At 42.5% G+C, this 16,621-nt stretch overlaps 1 protein-coding gene across 4 annotated transcripts in view; it reads right to left on the minus strand.

The window, feature by feature from the left end:
- Positions 1 to 7,133: 7,133 nt before the first annotated feature.
- Positions 7,134 to 16,621, minus strand: part of wdr91 (WD repeat domain 91) — a 59,756-nt gene continuing 50,268 nt past the window's right edge. For all 4 annotated transcript variants that reach the window (XM_059652261.1, XM_048549241.2, XM_048549242.2 and 1 more), the window contains 4 exons: positions 15,095 to 15,203; positions 13,763 to 13,875; positions 11,608 to 11,805; positions 7,134 to 8,054 (listed from right to left, as the gene is read on the minus strand). In XM_059652261.1, the coding sequence (XP_059508244.1) occupies positions 7,890 to 8,054; positions 11,608 to 11,805; positions 13,763 to 13,875; positions 15,095 to 15,203 (585 nt within the window). In that variant the 3' untranslated portion in view covers positions 7,134 to 7,889. The remainder of the gene's footprint in view (positions 8,055 to 11,607; positions 11,806 to 13,762; positions 13,876 to 15,094; positions 15,204 to 16,621) is intronic.

Below are 16,621 nucleotides of genomic sequence, written 5' to 3' on the forward strand. Positions count from 1 at the left end.
TCATCAAGGAAGTAACACTGAGTAAATTGTCGGAACCACAAGTTGAAAAGGCCCTGATGGATTTCAACTTAGGTCCTGATGGTAGTTGCCAATGAAATGCATAGGTTTTAATATTCCAAAATCAATTAGATTTGAGGAAGCTTCCTTTAGATTGAAAAATAGTTCATGCAATTCCTTCATTTAGACACCAGGGAACTACAACGCAGTTAGCTTAACATCTATCACAGGGGAAATGTTGGATATTGTAACAGGGGACCAGGATAAACTCAGGCAGAGTAAACATGGTTTTGGCCACAGGAAATTACGTTTAACTAACTTGGATTTCTTTGAATATCTAATGTGTGCTCTGGATAAGGGGGAGAGGGGGGAAAAGAATCACTATTTAGATATCTAAGTATTGCACTTAGATTTCCAAAAAGCATATGATAAGATGCCTTATCAAACGGTTACTAGAGAAAATAAAAACTCAAGTGTAGAGGATGATATATTGATATGGACAGAAAAGATTGACTGGCTAACAAGAAGCAGAGTACTGATGTGTGTGCCTTTTTCTGGATAGCTGGATGTCATGATTAGTATGCCAGCTCTGGTGCCTCAACTCTTCGCTAACACTATCATTCACTGTTAAGGAATTTCAGATCATGAATTATTCTCTGCAAACAACTGCACAAGTGGTCAGGAGAATGCTTCGTAAGATTCACTTTAGATTTGATAAATGGAGGCAACAACTTGTATTTGCTTCATATCTTCAAGGCAATCGCACACAGCTAGCACATACAGCGGGGTGTACACACCACAGTGACACGAGGTTAGCAAAGAATAGAGAGGTGTTCACACTGCAGACTCAAGACTCTATAGGCAGAAAGGGAATGGGTGACCACCAGGCAGAGCAGGAGGGCTAAGCAGGGAGTACAGGAATCTCCTGTGGGTATTCCTCTGCAGAACAGATATACCATTTTGGATACTGTTGAGGGAAATTGCCTTAAAGGGATAGAACAGCAGCCAAATTCATGGCACCATGGTTGGCTCTGCTGCAGATGGTGGGAGAAACAGGCATAGAAATGCAATAGGTGTAGGAGATTCAATTGTAAAGGGAATAGACAAGCGTTTCTGTGGCTGCAAATGAGAATCCAGGATGATGCGCTGCGTCTCTGGTGCTAGGGTCCTGGATATCTCGGAGCAGCTGCAGGACATTTTGCAGGTGAACTGCCAGTGGTTGTCATAACGTTGATGCTAACAACACAGTTATCACAAGGGACGAGGTTCTAAAAGAAGAATATAGAGAACTAGGAAGAAAGTTGAAATGTACGGCCTTAAAGGTAGTTACCTCAGGATTACTACCAGTGCCGCGAGCTAGTTAGAGTAGGAAAAGGATATATAGGATGAACATGTGACTGAAAAGATGTGTGAGGTGGTGGGTTTCAGATTTGTGGGGCATTAGTTCTGGGCGAGGGGTGCGGGTTACACCTGGGCAGGATCAGGATTGATGTCCTTGGGGAGCTTACTTGGTAGAGTGGTTTGGACTAATGTGGCAGGAGATTGGAACCCCAGGAGTAGGGTAGTAGATGCAGAAATTGAGGGAGAGGTAGAAACCAAGGCAAACATGACCAACAACAGGCAGGGAAACGCTACTGAAAAAAGCAGGGGAGGTGGTCTAAAATGCACGTGCTTCAACGTGAAAAGTATAATGAGTGAGGCAGATAAACTTAGAATGTTAGTTAGTACCTGGAACAATAACATTATGTGATTAGAGACTTGACCAAAAGAGGTTCAGGACGGGAGCTGAATGTTACAGGATTTAGACGTTTCAGGTATGATAGAAGGGAATGTAAAAAGGGTCAGGGAGTTGCATTACTGGTAAAGAAGTATCTCACAGCTGTATGGAGGGAGGATACTGAGCACCCATGCAACGAGGCAATTTGGGTAAAACTCAGGAACAGGAAAGGTGAAATCACAGTGCTGGGGTGTACTACAGGCCTCCCGACAGCTAGTGGGGCGATAGAAGAACGAATGAAGAGACAGATTTTGTGAAGATTTAAAAACAGCAGGGTTGTTGTGGTCGTTGATTTTAAACTTCTGCTATATTGATTGGGACTCACTTCTTGTAAGGGGCTTGGATGGGGCAGAATTTGTAAGGATCATTCAGGAGGGTTTCTTAACACAGTTTGTAAACAGTCCAACCAGGGAATGGGTTATAGTGGACGTGGTTTTGAGAAATAAGTCCACCCGGGTGAGTGAAGTTTCAGAGAGGGAGCATTTCTGGTGTAGTAATCAATACTGTGAGTTTTAAGATATTCATGGTAAGGATAGCAGCAGTCCTTGCTAAGTGAAGATGCTAAAATGGGGAAAGGTGAACTACAACAATATTAGGCAGGAACTGGAGAATTTTGATTGGACGCAACTGTTTGAGGATAAATCCACATGAGACATGTGGGAGTATTTCAAAAGGGTGGTTGATAAGAGTTCAGGAGCAGCACATTCCTGTGAGGATGAAGGATAGGTATGGCATGTGACATGAACCCTGAATGACCAGGGATGTTATGACCTCGCCAAAAAAAGGAAGCATACATAAGGTCCAGGACTATGAGAAGAGACGTAGCCCTTTTAAGTATACAAGGCGAGTCAGAAAGAATTTAAACAAGGAATTGGAACAGCTAAAAGGAGTCATGAAAATTTATTAGCAAACAGGTTTAAAGAGAATCGTAAGGCTTTTTATACAAACATAAAAAGCAAAAGGGTAGCCAGGGAAAGGTTGGTCCACTCAAGGACAAAAAGAAGGGAATCTATATGGAGCCAGAAGAGATAGGCAAGGTCCTAAGTTAATACTTTGCGTGATATTCACAAAAGAGAAGGAATTGGTGGAGGATGATCGCAAGGGAGTGTTAAATTTCTAAGTTGCTACTAGAAAAGAAGAGGTATTGTAATTTCATATAATGTATTACGGTAATTAAGTCTTTGGGTCCTGATGGGATCTATCCCAGAATATTGAGGGGGGCTGGAAACCAAATTGCTGGAGCATTGACAGACATCTTTGTATCTTCTCTGGCCACAGGTGAGGTCCCAGAGGACTGGAAAATAGCTAATGTTGTTGTACTTTTTAAGAATGATAGCAGGGATAATCCAGGAAATTACAGACCTGAAAGCTTCATGTCAGTGGTAGGGAAATTATTGGAAAAGATTCTCAGGGACAAGATCTCCATTTAGAAGAAAATGGGCTTACTAGCGATAGACAGCATTGTTTTCTGCAGGGAGATCATGCCTCAATAAATTGATCAAGTTTTTTTTGAGGAGATGACAAAGACAGTCGATGAGGAAACAGTGGTTGATGTTGTCTACATGGACTTCAGTGAAGCCTTTGACAAGGTGCCTCATTTCAGACTGGTACAAAGGGTAAAGTCACATGGTATTGGGGTGAGCTGGCAAGATGGATACAGAACTGGCTCAGTCATAGGAGACAGAGGGTAGTGGTACAAGGATGCTTTTTTTTTTGACTAGTGGTGTTCCACAGGTATCAGTGCTGGGACCTCTGCTGTTCGTGATCTACATAAATAATTTAGAGGAAAATGTAAGATAAGGTGGTGTAAAGCTGGATGAGCACAGCAGGCCAAGCAGTATCAGAGGAGCAGGAAAGCTGACGTTTCGGGCCTAGACCCTTCTTCAGAAAAATCTGAAGAAAGGTCTAGGCCCAAAACGTCAGCTTTGCTGCTTGGCCTGATGTGTTCATCTAGCTCTACACCTTGTTATCGCAGATTCTCCAGCATCTGCTTTCCTACTATCACTAGAGGAAAATGTAGCTGGTCTAATTAGTAAGTTTGTGGACAATACAAAGATTAGTGGAGTTGTGGATAGTGAGGAGGATTGTCAGAGGATACAGCAGGATATAGATCAGGTGGAATCGTGGACAGAAAATGGCAGATGGAGTTTAATCTGGACAAAGTGAGATGATGCATTTTGGAAGATCACGTACAGGTGGAAATTATACAGTGAATGGCAGAACCCTTAGGAGTACTCATGTGCAGAGATCTGGGTGTGCACGTCCACAGATCACTTGAAGGTGGCAGTGCAGGGACACAAGGTAATAAAAAGGCCCATAGCATTCTTGCCTTCATTGGAAGGGGCACTGAGTATAAGGACAGGCATGTTATGCTGCAACATTATAGAACTTTAGTGTCCACACTGTAGGGACTTTAAGATTTCCTCCTTCAATGTGTGTGGTGGTAAGGGTGAAGATGGCAGGCTACTCAGTTGCACCAACTTTATCCTCCTCCAAGGAATGGCAGTACATTGGTTCTTTGTTGTAATCTAGCTCCAGGCCCCTGTTTAGTCACACAAAGATGACCACAATATCAGACCACCCTGACTGACTTGTAGTGGAGGACATCACACAACTGGTTAAGGTAATGGTAGCAAATTTTCAAGATGAAATGGACTGTTCAATTAGAGTCTGTGTTAGATGATTTTGGTTGTTGGACCTTTCTGCCAAATAGGGACAGGAACCACTTCTTTGGTATTATCCTATAATTATTAATCAGCATCCAGCCACCAAGATTGGGTCAAAAATAGAACTTGCTGGAGAAATTCAGCAGACCTAGCAGCATCCGGGGAGAGAAAGCATAGTGAACATTTTCGGTCTAGCCGGTCTTCTCTGGAACTGATAGTACCCAGGAGAAGGTAGTATATATGCTATGCTAAAGACAGATGGTTGATCAGGTGGAGTGGGATGGGTGAGGTGGGGATCTGAGGAGAAAAAGAAATTTTTCAATAGGTAGGCCAAGATTTAGCCAAGAAAGAGACAGAATATGACAATTAAGCAGACAAAGAGATGCATGATAATACACCAGGGAGCAGGAAAATGAGGACTATGAGTCGTTGAAAATGGGTTGGCTATGCTGAAAGCAGCCTGTGTTACAGGCCTGGCATGTGAGGTGGGCAAAAGGGCATGGAACAAGGTATTCAGGCCCTAAAATTATTGAAGTTAATATTGAGGCTTGAAGGCTGCAGTTTCCCCAAGCAAAAATGAGATGCAATTCTTGTAGCTTGTGCCAAGATGCTGGAGCACTGCAACATGCCTGAACCATAAAGTATTGACTAGGGAACATGGTGATGAGTTGAAATGGCAGGCATCAGGATGGTTGGGGTCACTTTTGCAGAACGTAAGTGGTCCATAAAGCAGTCACCGAATGTAGAGGAGACCACATTGTGAGCAGTAAATACAGTAGACTATGTTGAGTGAAGTGCAGATAAATCACAGCTTCACCTGGAAGGTGCGTCTGGAGCCTTGAGGAAGGTGATGGTAAATGGGGAAGTCCTACACAACCTGTGATTGCATGGGAAGGTGCCATGACATGTAGGAATGAGCTGGGAGCAAAGGAGAAGTACAGCAGGATGTCCTGGAGAGGGACAGTCCTCACAAAATGCTGACAAGGCAGACGAGGGGCATGTTTGTCTGCAGGTAGCACCCCACTGTATGTGACAGAAATAGTGCCTTATGATACTTTGATTGTGGAGTGTGGAATATGAGGACAGGGGACCCTGTTGGTATTGTGGGAATGAACTGATGTTGTAAGGGCAGAACTTGGCATATAGGTCAGACCAACTAAGCGCCCTGCGAACCAAGGTGGACATTTCTGTGGAAGCTGGTATCATCCGAACTGATATTGTTCAGATAGAGAAACTAGGAGAATGAAGAGGAATCTTTACAGGAAACTGAGTGAGACAATTTATAGTTAACTTTGGGAAATGGGAACAGAGATGTCAAGAAAGGGAAGGAAGGATCAGAGATGGACATGGTCAATGTAAGAATAAGGGGGGCACTGGAAGTGAAATTCATAATTTTTTCCATTTTCTGAATGAGAGAAACAGCACCAATGATGTCATGAATGTACCAGAGAAAAATTTGTGGGGAGGCACATGAATAGGATTGAAACGAGGAATGTTCCATGGATGCAACAGAGATACAGGCGTAACTGATGCTCATGCAGGTGCCCATGGCCACGTTATTGATCTGAAGAAAATGAAAGGAATTAAAGGAGCTGTTCAAAGTGAGAACAAGCTCAGTCAGGTGGAGGAGTGTGGTAGTGGACAGGTCAGGCCTTCTTTCTAGGAAGGAGTGGAGAGCCCCAAGACCATTCTGATGGTGGAAAAGGGCATGCAAACAGACTGCAAGTCTATGGTGAGAGGAGGCAGCTGGAGTCTGTGAACTGGAAATTCTGAAACAAATGTAAAGTGTCAGAAGAATCTCAGATAAATGTGGGAAGCAACTGGACAAGGAGAGAACGAAAAGTTGAGTCAAGGTAGGAAGTGATAGGTTCTGTGGGACAGGAACAGGCAGAAATAATGAGTCTGTCCTATTTGCGGATTTTGGGAAGAAGGTAGAAGCAGGCTATATGGGGCTGAGGGACGATGAGCTTGGAGAACAGGGAGATCCCAGACGAGATGAGATTAGTGACTGTCGTCAGCACTATTCCCTGATATTTGAGGGTGGGGATCACCTTCTGGGGGAGAAAAATGGTGGTGCCAGAGAGCTGGCACTCAGCAGGGCAGCTCTGAGATAGCATATGGCAGTGCACGGCATTGAGTGTGGATTTCAGGATGCAGGGATGCACTGACCGGACAGTGCTGTACGTCTTGGCGGTACTTGTGATCCTGAGTGGATTTGAAACACTAAGGATGAAATTTAAAACGGAATCCATGTTCGGTGAGTCTGAGCCAGAGGCTGTCATTAACCAATGGATATTGGTCTGAACAGGTGCAGCATCTCGGACTCTCCAAGAATGAAGCAATTATTATGGGTACCCAAGAACCAAGTGCAACCCTGCAATATATGCTTCTTGAGGTCACAGAACGGCTGGACATTCGTAAGTAAAAGTTACCGTAGAGCCTGGGTCAGTTGTCATTGCTCTCCTTATATGACAGAAATTTGTTCAAGGTTTTGTTTGGTAGAAATTTAAACTCTGCACCACTATGCTCTTACCAATATACCTTCTCACCTCCTAGTAAACAGCCTTTTTTCTACTTGAGCCAATTGTGTGAAACTATATTACCAGTTAAAAGTATTCACAAATTCTCCAAGCAGGTTTAATGCTCAACTAAGACAATGAAAGGCATATAACACACAGTAACGCAAATAAAAATGGGAATATTTCTGGATCAGGTTTATTTTATCCATGTTTCCTTCTATACAATATACATATGTGTGATCCTTCAAAACCATTAGTTATCACATGAGGCTACACTGAGAATACCTGCAGCATACCTAACTATGAGATTTCATAGTTTGCCCAGATCTTGTGCACAATGAAAAAACACAAAAACAGTCCACTAGACAGAAACAGATACCACAGAAGTAAGAACTTAGATAACATATAACCTTCTGCCTAAGGTACTCAACTAAGCTGTTGTATTGGACAACTGGACCATCTAAGATCAGGTAAGCTAAGCTAACAAAGGTCTAGCCTATGAATTTCTGGTTGAATTGGGTCACAATAACACTATTTGGCATGTGACCGACACCAGCAAAGTAACAAAGCATAAGATGCAGATCATGTCACAATAGTGTGATGAGGTTAAGAGACAGTATATTTGTTCATTCTGAGGACATGTTCCACCACTGTGACAAAAGAGGTGAGAGCTACAATTAATTGTGGCCTGGGACAGTACATTAACCCTGGTCCCTGGCATTCACAATAAGCTGTTCTTGAAGTGAAGTTTTAGAAATAAGACTAAAACAGAAATGACTTTCATAGGCAGCAAAATATCGGGAATCATTTGGTTAGTGAAACCTTCACAGATTGCACTGGAAGCACACTATTGCAACGTCCTGCACCTTGCTAATGGGGCAATGTCTCTCAGTCAGCCAGAGTGTAGCTTCAGTCCTGATGGTTTTTCATTCATGCTTTTTGGGCTAGTAGAGTTGTCAGCTTAATCCTCCCATCCATGGATGCTGTCAGGCATGTCCCACAATCCATTGCAGTGCACCAATCAACAGTGACCACAGGTGCCCGATGACCTCCAAGTGATAGGCAAGGCTCCAAGATTTGCTCAGCATTTGTCAGCTAGAAGGCAGAAAACACACTGCAGTGAACAGAAAAATTGAATCTCGAGTCTCACTTATTCTTGGATCAACCTTTGCCCATGCCCATGAACTGTTATTCCTAGTACAGATTAATCAAGACAACAAGGATTTGCAAGTGTACTTTAGGAGAAAGTGGGGATCTTTGATCTTGAAATGCAGCAAAAGAGGGACACTCTGACAGAATCACACATGCATAAGTTAGGTATAGAATTCATTTACAAATGGCCAAATCCAGAGGATCACTTGAAAATGTAAGTACACAACTAAGGACAGCACATAGCAATGGGAAAGGCCAAAGAAAAGAATGTGAATTTTTTTGTCTTTTTTATTTACAAAGAATAATGTATATATAACTCTATGAAATGCAAAAGCTTTAAGGCTATTTCAAATTGGTAGTTTTCCCTTTGTTTGCCTTCTGTGATGATCGAGTGTGTAGGCCTTTGCATTATCATCAAATTAATAAAGTGAACTCAGCATTACAGCAATCATTACAGCCAGTGCTTGAAGGTGAGGCTTCATAGACGTCGTCAAATCTGATTTTTAGCTCAGTACCACTTTGTCAAGGATAATTAAGGTTAAGCAAGAAAAGCTGGCTTTGCTAGTGATGTCCACATAAATAAACATCCATGAAAATGCTTGAAAATTAACAACTCTAGGAAAACCAAAACAGCAAAAAGTAGCACAGGAATATTTGGTATATTAAAGTTCGAGCATTATAGATCAAGAAGATAAAACATAAATAAGCATGAAAAAAATTTCAGTACTTTTCAAACCTTATTTGGCATACTCAGGCATGATTCAGCCAAACTCTCCATATTCTGAAGACTCAGTTAAGCCCTACATTCCCTTAACCCCACAGAGTTATTAAAGCTAGTTTCTCTCTCTCTCCACCACACACATCTGTCTTCCTAACTCATTTTTGCAACATAAGCTCACTTATACCCTCTGTACTCACTTATGCCTCCCCTTCCACTCAGCACCTCTCACTCATCCATTCCTCCTCTCCACCTTTCCCACTATCTCGATTTGTCTATCTTACTCAAATGTGGAGGTACCCAAGTGGAAAAGTAGCAAGAATAATCAAAATTGTGAAATGTTTTATAAGAAACAGAACATAGGGGCCAGAGTATAACAGTCAAGTCTGCTCTGCCATTGATCGATTATGGCTGATCTACCAACACAGTATCCTGTTTCCACTGTCTTTCCATACCCATTGATCCCTTTAGTTCCAACAGCAAAATCCAACTCATTCTTGAAATTATACAATGTTTTGGCTTTAACTGCTTTCTCTGATAATGAATTCCAAAGGCTCACCACTTTCTGGGTGAAGAAATTTCTCATCTCGGTCCTAAACAGTTTACCTCATATCCAACAGGAATATCACTCCTGTATCTACCCTGTTTAGCCCTGTTATAATTCTGTATGTTTCACAAGTTAATTGGGGAAAAAGTGAATTATAAATTAGACATAGAACTTAAAAGTTCGTAAAACACTGACTGATGAGAGAAAAGCAACTATCAGGAACCAAATACAAAGCTAAGGTAAAGAAAGGCATCCAGACCCTTGTAATGGGGTCTTTTTTCAAACAAGGACTGTTAGCTACAGGTATGAGCTGTGCAGCAGTTAGCAAAAGCTAGGCTGTTACACAGCATATTATTACTGCTGTATCTAAGTACACCTGCCACATGTTTAGGGATGTGATGGAAATTGCTGAACGGCAGAACATTGTCAAGGGGTGAAATGGCCTACTCCTGTTCTTATTTGTACTGTGGACAGTCAATGATACAAGTTGCTTACTGAAATCATATACAGGGAGTCTGTAATATACATCATTGTGATATACAATGTTTCACACTCATATTGCTAGTTTTATGAGTTAGCAAACCCTAAATATCCCCATGCTTAGGTTGTTGTACCGTGTACAGTATGCCCATGCTCACAACACTGTCACCATATGCTGTGCGACACAGTATTCATGGGCACTAACACACTGTAACCATATTCTGCGACGCACAGCATACGTGACCCATCATGCTGTTACCATGTGCAGTGCAGCACAGTTGACATGACTGATCACATGGTCACTATATGATGCATGACACTGTCTACTTGCAGTCATCACACTGTTACCATATGCTATGTGGCAGAGAGTCACGACAGAGGATAATACAAAGGCTAAATCTAAAGAATGCAGTATTTTAAAACACAAGGCTCAGATGCTGGAACCTGCAAATAAGCTACACATGATGAAAATGTTCTGAGCTAAGGAATGGCCTGATTAAGCAATAAATCTTACTCCCCAGTGAAAAATTTAAACATTTATTGAAGTGTGCATATGCTTTAATCTGTCAGCACCCAAGAATCTTACAATGTTAAAACACGTTTGTAAACTAATACTTTGCCTGCTCTTTGCTCAGCATTTACGACCAGTTCACCTGCTCTCCATATCCACGGTTTCTGCTGGTGCTTTGTATCCACTTGAGCTTAACATGTTCCATTGCTGTCATCCTTTCTCTTCCATCCCTTGACCAAACTACTTCATTGCTCAATCATGGGAGGTCAAGGCCATATGCTTATAGACTGCGGTTAAAAGCAATAGCTGGTGTAGCCATTATCCATATAGCCCAGTTGGTCAGAACTCAATTCCATCTTCGAGGTAGTATAACTCAGCCCAATAAGAATAAGAACAACTGTATAGAGGAATAGGAGGAGGTCATTCAGTCCCTCAAACTTGTCCTCTACTCAATTAGATGAGAATTAAGATACAAATCAGCCCTGATAGATCAGTCAGGATCAATTTGCTGTTGTTCCACAGTTCATATTATCCTTACCTGACAAATATGCACCAATCTCAGTTGCACACATCTGAAACAACTGCCAGTGTGCACTGTCATTGGAGGGAACGAATGAGCTCTTGTTCTGGGTTCTCCAGCAGAGGAAGTAGTTACTACATCAGTTTATTTTGCCATTCCAGACTACCCTGACTGAAAGGAAAGTAGTTTGCACAATCTGTCCTCATAGTGTAAACTTTTTAGCCCAAGTATTATTGCACTGAATTGGTGCTGTACCAAGACCAATGCATCCTTCCTGATGCATATAGTATTCCAGCTACACTCTAATCAGCACTCTGTATGGTTCACTAAATTAGAGTAATTGCACCTCAAGTGTGACTCATAATACTAATGTAATTGAAAAGTAACACCTCGATTAGATGCCACTGATTGCAGCCAGGACATAAAATTTTAAGGTTGCAACTAGGATCAGTGCTTACAATATGGGAGGGAAAGAAAGATACACCCAGAAATGCAAATCCTGATAGCAACATTTTTACTTTTGCTTAAAGCACACAGTTCAATTGAGTGGACAAGACTCAGCTGTAATGCTGTGTGTCATGTGCACTGTCCAGGCTTACAAAAAACAAATGGCCACTTGGTGAAGTAGTAAGGAAGTCACATCTCAACATCAACTGATTCTTCAGAAGAGGTTGAAAATAAACTAAGTTCCCATCACACATACTGGTCTCTGTGCCTTACCTTGTGAATAACTCCACCACTAGAGGAACAAGTGAGTACATAGTGCCCTTCTGAATCAAATGCAAATAGTCTTCCACGAGGCACCTGAACTTGCTTGTACCCGCTGTAGCCAGACAGTACAAATGGGCCGATAGCATCTGACTGCATCTCGCATTCAGAAACCTTGACTCCGCTCTTATGGATGTTCCATTGAATAAACTAGATCAACAAGAGAACCAAAAATGAAAGGCCAAACTTATCAGATTCATTAAAACTTGCATATCTCTCAACTGGGTACACAAATCAACTTGCTGCAACAAACTTTAAACTAATTCTGACTTTATCTATGAAATTTCACCAAAATGTTCAAGAAAGGAAATAGGGAAATCCCCGGCAATTATAGACCGGTAAGTCTCACGTCTGTCGTCTGCAAGGTGTTAGAAAGGATTCTGAGGGATAAGATTTATGACCATCTGGAAGAGCATGGCTTGATCAAATACAGTCAACACGGCTTTGTGAGGGGTAGGTCATGCCTTACAAACCTTATCGAGTTTTTTGAGGATGTGACTAGAAAGGTTGATGAGGGTCGAGCTGTGGATGTGGTGTATATGGACTTCAGTAAGGCATTTGATAAGGTTCCCCATGGTAGGCTCATTCAGAAGGTCAGGAGGAATGGGATACAGGGGAACTTAGCTGCTTGGATACAGAATTGGCTGGCCAACAGAAGACAGCGAGTGGTAGTAGAAGGAAAATATTCTGCCTGGAAGTCAGTGGTGAGTGGAGTTCCACAGGGCTCTGTCCTTGGGCCTCTACTGTTTGTAATTTTTATTAATGACTTGGACGAGGGAATTGAAGGATGGGTCAGCAAGTTTGCAGACGACACAAAGGTCGGAGGTGTCGTTGACAGTGTAGAGGGCTGTTGTAGGCTGCAGCGGGACATTGACAGGATGCAGAGATGGGCTGAGAGGTGGCAGATGGAGTTCAACCTGGATAAATGCGAGGTGATGCATTTTGGAAGGTCGAATTTGAAAGCTGAGTACAGGATTAAGGATAGGATTCTTGGCAGCGTGGAGGAACAGAGGGATCTTGGTGTGCAGATACATAGATCCCTTAAAATGGCCACCCAAGTGGACAGGGTTGTTAAGAAAGCATATGGTGTTTTGGCTTTCATTAACAGGGGGATTGAGTTTAAGAGTCGTGAGATCTTGTTGCAGCTCTATAAAACTTTGGTTAGACCGCACTTGGAATACTGCGTCCAGTTCTGGGCGCCCTATTATAGGAAAGATGTGGATGCTTTGGAGAGGGTTCAGAGGAGGTTTACCAGGATGCTGCCTGGACTGGAGGGCTTATCTTATGAAGAGAGGTTGACTGAGCTCGGTCTCTTTTCATTGGAGAAAAGGAGGAGGAGAGGGGACCTAATTGAGGTATACAAGATAATGAGAGGCATAGATAGAGTTGATAGCCAGAGACTATTTCCCAGGGCAGAAATGGCTAGCACGAGGGGTCATAGTTTTAAGCTGGTTGGTGGAAAGTATAGAGGGGATGTCAGAGGCAGGTTCTTTACGCAGAGAGTTGTGAGAGCATGGAATGCGTTGCCAGCAGTAGTTGTGGAAGCAAGGTCATTGGGGTCATTTAAGAGACTGCTGGACATGTATATGGTCACAGAAATTTGAGGGTGCATACATGAGGATCAATGGTCGGCACAACATTGTGGGCTGAAGGGCCTGTTCTGTGCTGTACTGTTCTATGTTCTACACAGACACACTCATTCACCACAGAAAGATACATTTACAGACTCTCAACTACATCTTTCCAAATACAGCTAAGTGAAAGCCTTTTATCTGCAGATGTAATAGGAACTGCCGACGCTGCAGGATCTGAGATAACACAGTGTGAAGCCGGATGAACACAGCAGGCCAAGCAGCATCAGAGGAGCAGGAAAGTTTGACGTCTCGGGTCGAGACCCTTCTTCAGAAATATCTTTTATCTACAGCCCACTGTGAAAAACTGAAAATCTGGAGAGACGGGTATTTCTGATGAAATGGAAGACAAAACTGTGGAGGATGCAGGATAATCTTTGGGCGAAATACAGGTAGAGTTCCAAGTGCTACTGCCCCTCCGAATGAATCTTTTAGACACAGTATTCAGGCTCGCTGTTTGACAGCTGTGCAATTACCTTTCCATCTTCACCAATGCTGTAAACTGAATTTTCGTCATAGCTGAACTCCACTGAATAAACTTCTCCAGAATGTGCATGCCAGCTCATAGCACAGTCATACCGCTGCATGTCTGAAACACATGAAACAAAGCACACCGAATTTAGAACATAGAACAGTACAGCACAGAACAGGCCCTTCAGCCCACAATGTTGTGCCGACCATTGATCCTCATGTATGCACCCTCAAATTTCTGTGACCATATGCATGTCCAGCAGTCTCTTAAATGACCCCAATGACCTTGCTTCCACAACTGCTGCTGGCAACGCATTCCATGCTCTCACAACTCTCTGCGTAAAGAACCTGCCTCTGACATCCCCTCTATACTTTCCACCAACCAGCTTAAAACTATGACCCCTCGTGCTAGCCATTTCTGCCCTGGGCAATAGTCTCTGCAGAATTCATTTCAGAATGGGACGGATGAAGGAAGACAGCAAGAACCTAGTCTCTGGTTTCTGGGCATGGAGGAGTGTGCAAATGTCTGGGTGGCTCACCACAAATCTCTCTCAACAGAGTGCGTTAATAAATGAAACAAGCACCACTGGGACTGATAGGTGCATGAACCAGAGAAATCTCAGCACGTTAAGAAAAGATAAACTACTCAAACCAATAACCCTTTCACCTCATTGGCCAATCCAGTCACTGAGATGTACAGCATAGAAACAGTCTCTTTGGTCTAACACGTCCACACCCATTTACCAGCATTTGGCCCATATCCCTCCCAACCCTTCCTGTTCAGGTAACAATCGAGATGCCTTGTAAATATTGTAATTGCACTAGCCTCCATCACCTCCCCTGGCAGCTCATTCCAGTAGCTGAATGCTTTTGTGAGGAAAAGCCACACTTAATTCTGTTGTGATATTTTCTAATCAACCTGTTCAGGGATCTTATTACACACCTCTAGGGGTAGGTGGGACCTGCACACGAACCTCCTGGCTCAAAGGCAGGGACACCACCACTGCACCACAAAAACCCCATAATTCTTTCAAATTCACCAACTACAGTCAGCTGACCTGCTCTAGTAAGTCTCATTGCTTTGGATTATGGCACTGCTTTGAAAGAAGGAGAGGTTTAATGCAGAGAAGCACTATGAGGTGGTCCTTTCTGAAGGGTGGCTAGGTAGCCATTTGGCAATGTAGAGAGGACAACTCTTGTTGGAATAACTGGACACCAGCAGCCCATCGTTCGGACATTAAACTATCTTCAATGTTAAGTTTATTTGAAGCAGGCCTTTTTATTAAAACTTAAAAGTATCCTTTTGACTACCAATGTAAAGAAAAGGTTTATCTTACCAAAGAGTCGGATGATGCCATCAGCAGCTCCAGTCACCAGCAGATTTCCATTATGGTTGAAAGCTGTACAGTTAATGGCAATAGGCTCAGGGTCCAGAGAAAACTGGTGCTACAGAAAAACAAGTCAACTTACTGGAAAATTTAAGTACTCAGCAGCATTAAGTTACAAACACTGCAACTTCCATCCACTTCAATTTGTTACCAATAGCAAGCATGCTCAGCCTCCCCAGCACAGCATTTCAGAATTACTGTGGCATGCAATGAAGCCATGGCTGAATGAGACATTCTCTTAATGTTCAGGCAGCAGAGTGGCACTATTTCTTTTCAAATAGCAGTTCAATTCCCTTTTGAAAGTCTCTATTGAATTTGCCTAGTCCATATTCGCAGGACTGCTTTCCAGATCTTAAGCCCTTGCTGCACAAAACGGATTTTTTCAAATTGTGTTTGCTTCTTTTGCTTACTTTACAGCTGTACACTATCGTTCTCAACCCTTTCACAAGTGGGAACAATTTCTTCAAAATCACACTGTCCACAATCAATCAGACCCCTTATCCTCTCAGCTTTCTTTTCTCGAAGGAGAACTGCCCCGACTTCTCCAATCTGTCTATGTCACTGAAAATCTCCATCTCTGGAATCATTCTCCTGAACCTTTACTGAATTTTCTCCAAAACCCTAACATCGTTCTAAAAGATCAGGCATAGGAGTCTATGCAAACTTCCAGCTGAGGCCAAACCAGTGTCTCATGCAAGTCCATCATAACCTCTTGCTCTGCTTAGCCCTTATTAATAACACCTTGGATACATTACGTTCTGTCAACCACTATTTCAATCAGTCCTGGTACTTTCAATGACTTATGCATGTACACATCTAAGTCCTTTTGCTCCTACACTGCACCACCACTGCCCCCACCCACCCCTCAAGTTGTACGTTTTGCTTTATTTCATCTCTCCATGGTCTTTTGATCAAGGTTAATCACCTCAAATTTCACTCTCTTCCATTCCCCAAGGTGAATTTCATTGACATCTCCCCAACAATTTCATCAACTTGTCTATGTCCTTGTGAACATATTTTCCTCCTCACAGTATTTCCAAGTTTTATATCATCTGCAAATATCGAAATGGTGCCCTATACACCAAGATCATTTAAACATATCAAGTCCAATACTGATCTTTGACGAACTCCACAATAAACCTTCTGCCAAGTTGAAAAACATCTATGAACCACTCCTCCTTTTCCGGTCACTGAGCTAATACTGTATCCTTCTTGCTACTAACCTGTTTATTCCGTCAGCTCTAACTTTGTTCATGTCTGTTTTTGTATTGTATCAAACACCTTTCGGAAGTCCATGGACACCACATCAACAACATTGCTCTCATCAACATCTGTTACTCTTCAAAAATATTCAAATTACTTAAAATCATTTTTGCTCACTGGCTTTCCTGAGTTAACCCACGTTTGCCCATTTGACCAGTACTATTATCCTGACTTACTGTTTTCACAAGGTTTCCCACCAAGGTTAAACAGGCT

This window comes from Stegostoma tigrinum, chromosome 18, assembly GCF_030684315.1.
Source record: "Stegostoma tigrinum isolate sSteTig4 chromosome 18, sSteTig4.hap1, whole genome shotgun sequence".
Taxonomy (NCBI): domain Eukaryota; kingdom Metazoa; phylum Chordata; class Chondrichthyes; order Orectolobiformes; family Stegostomatidae; genus Stegostoma; species Stegostoma tigrinum.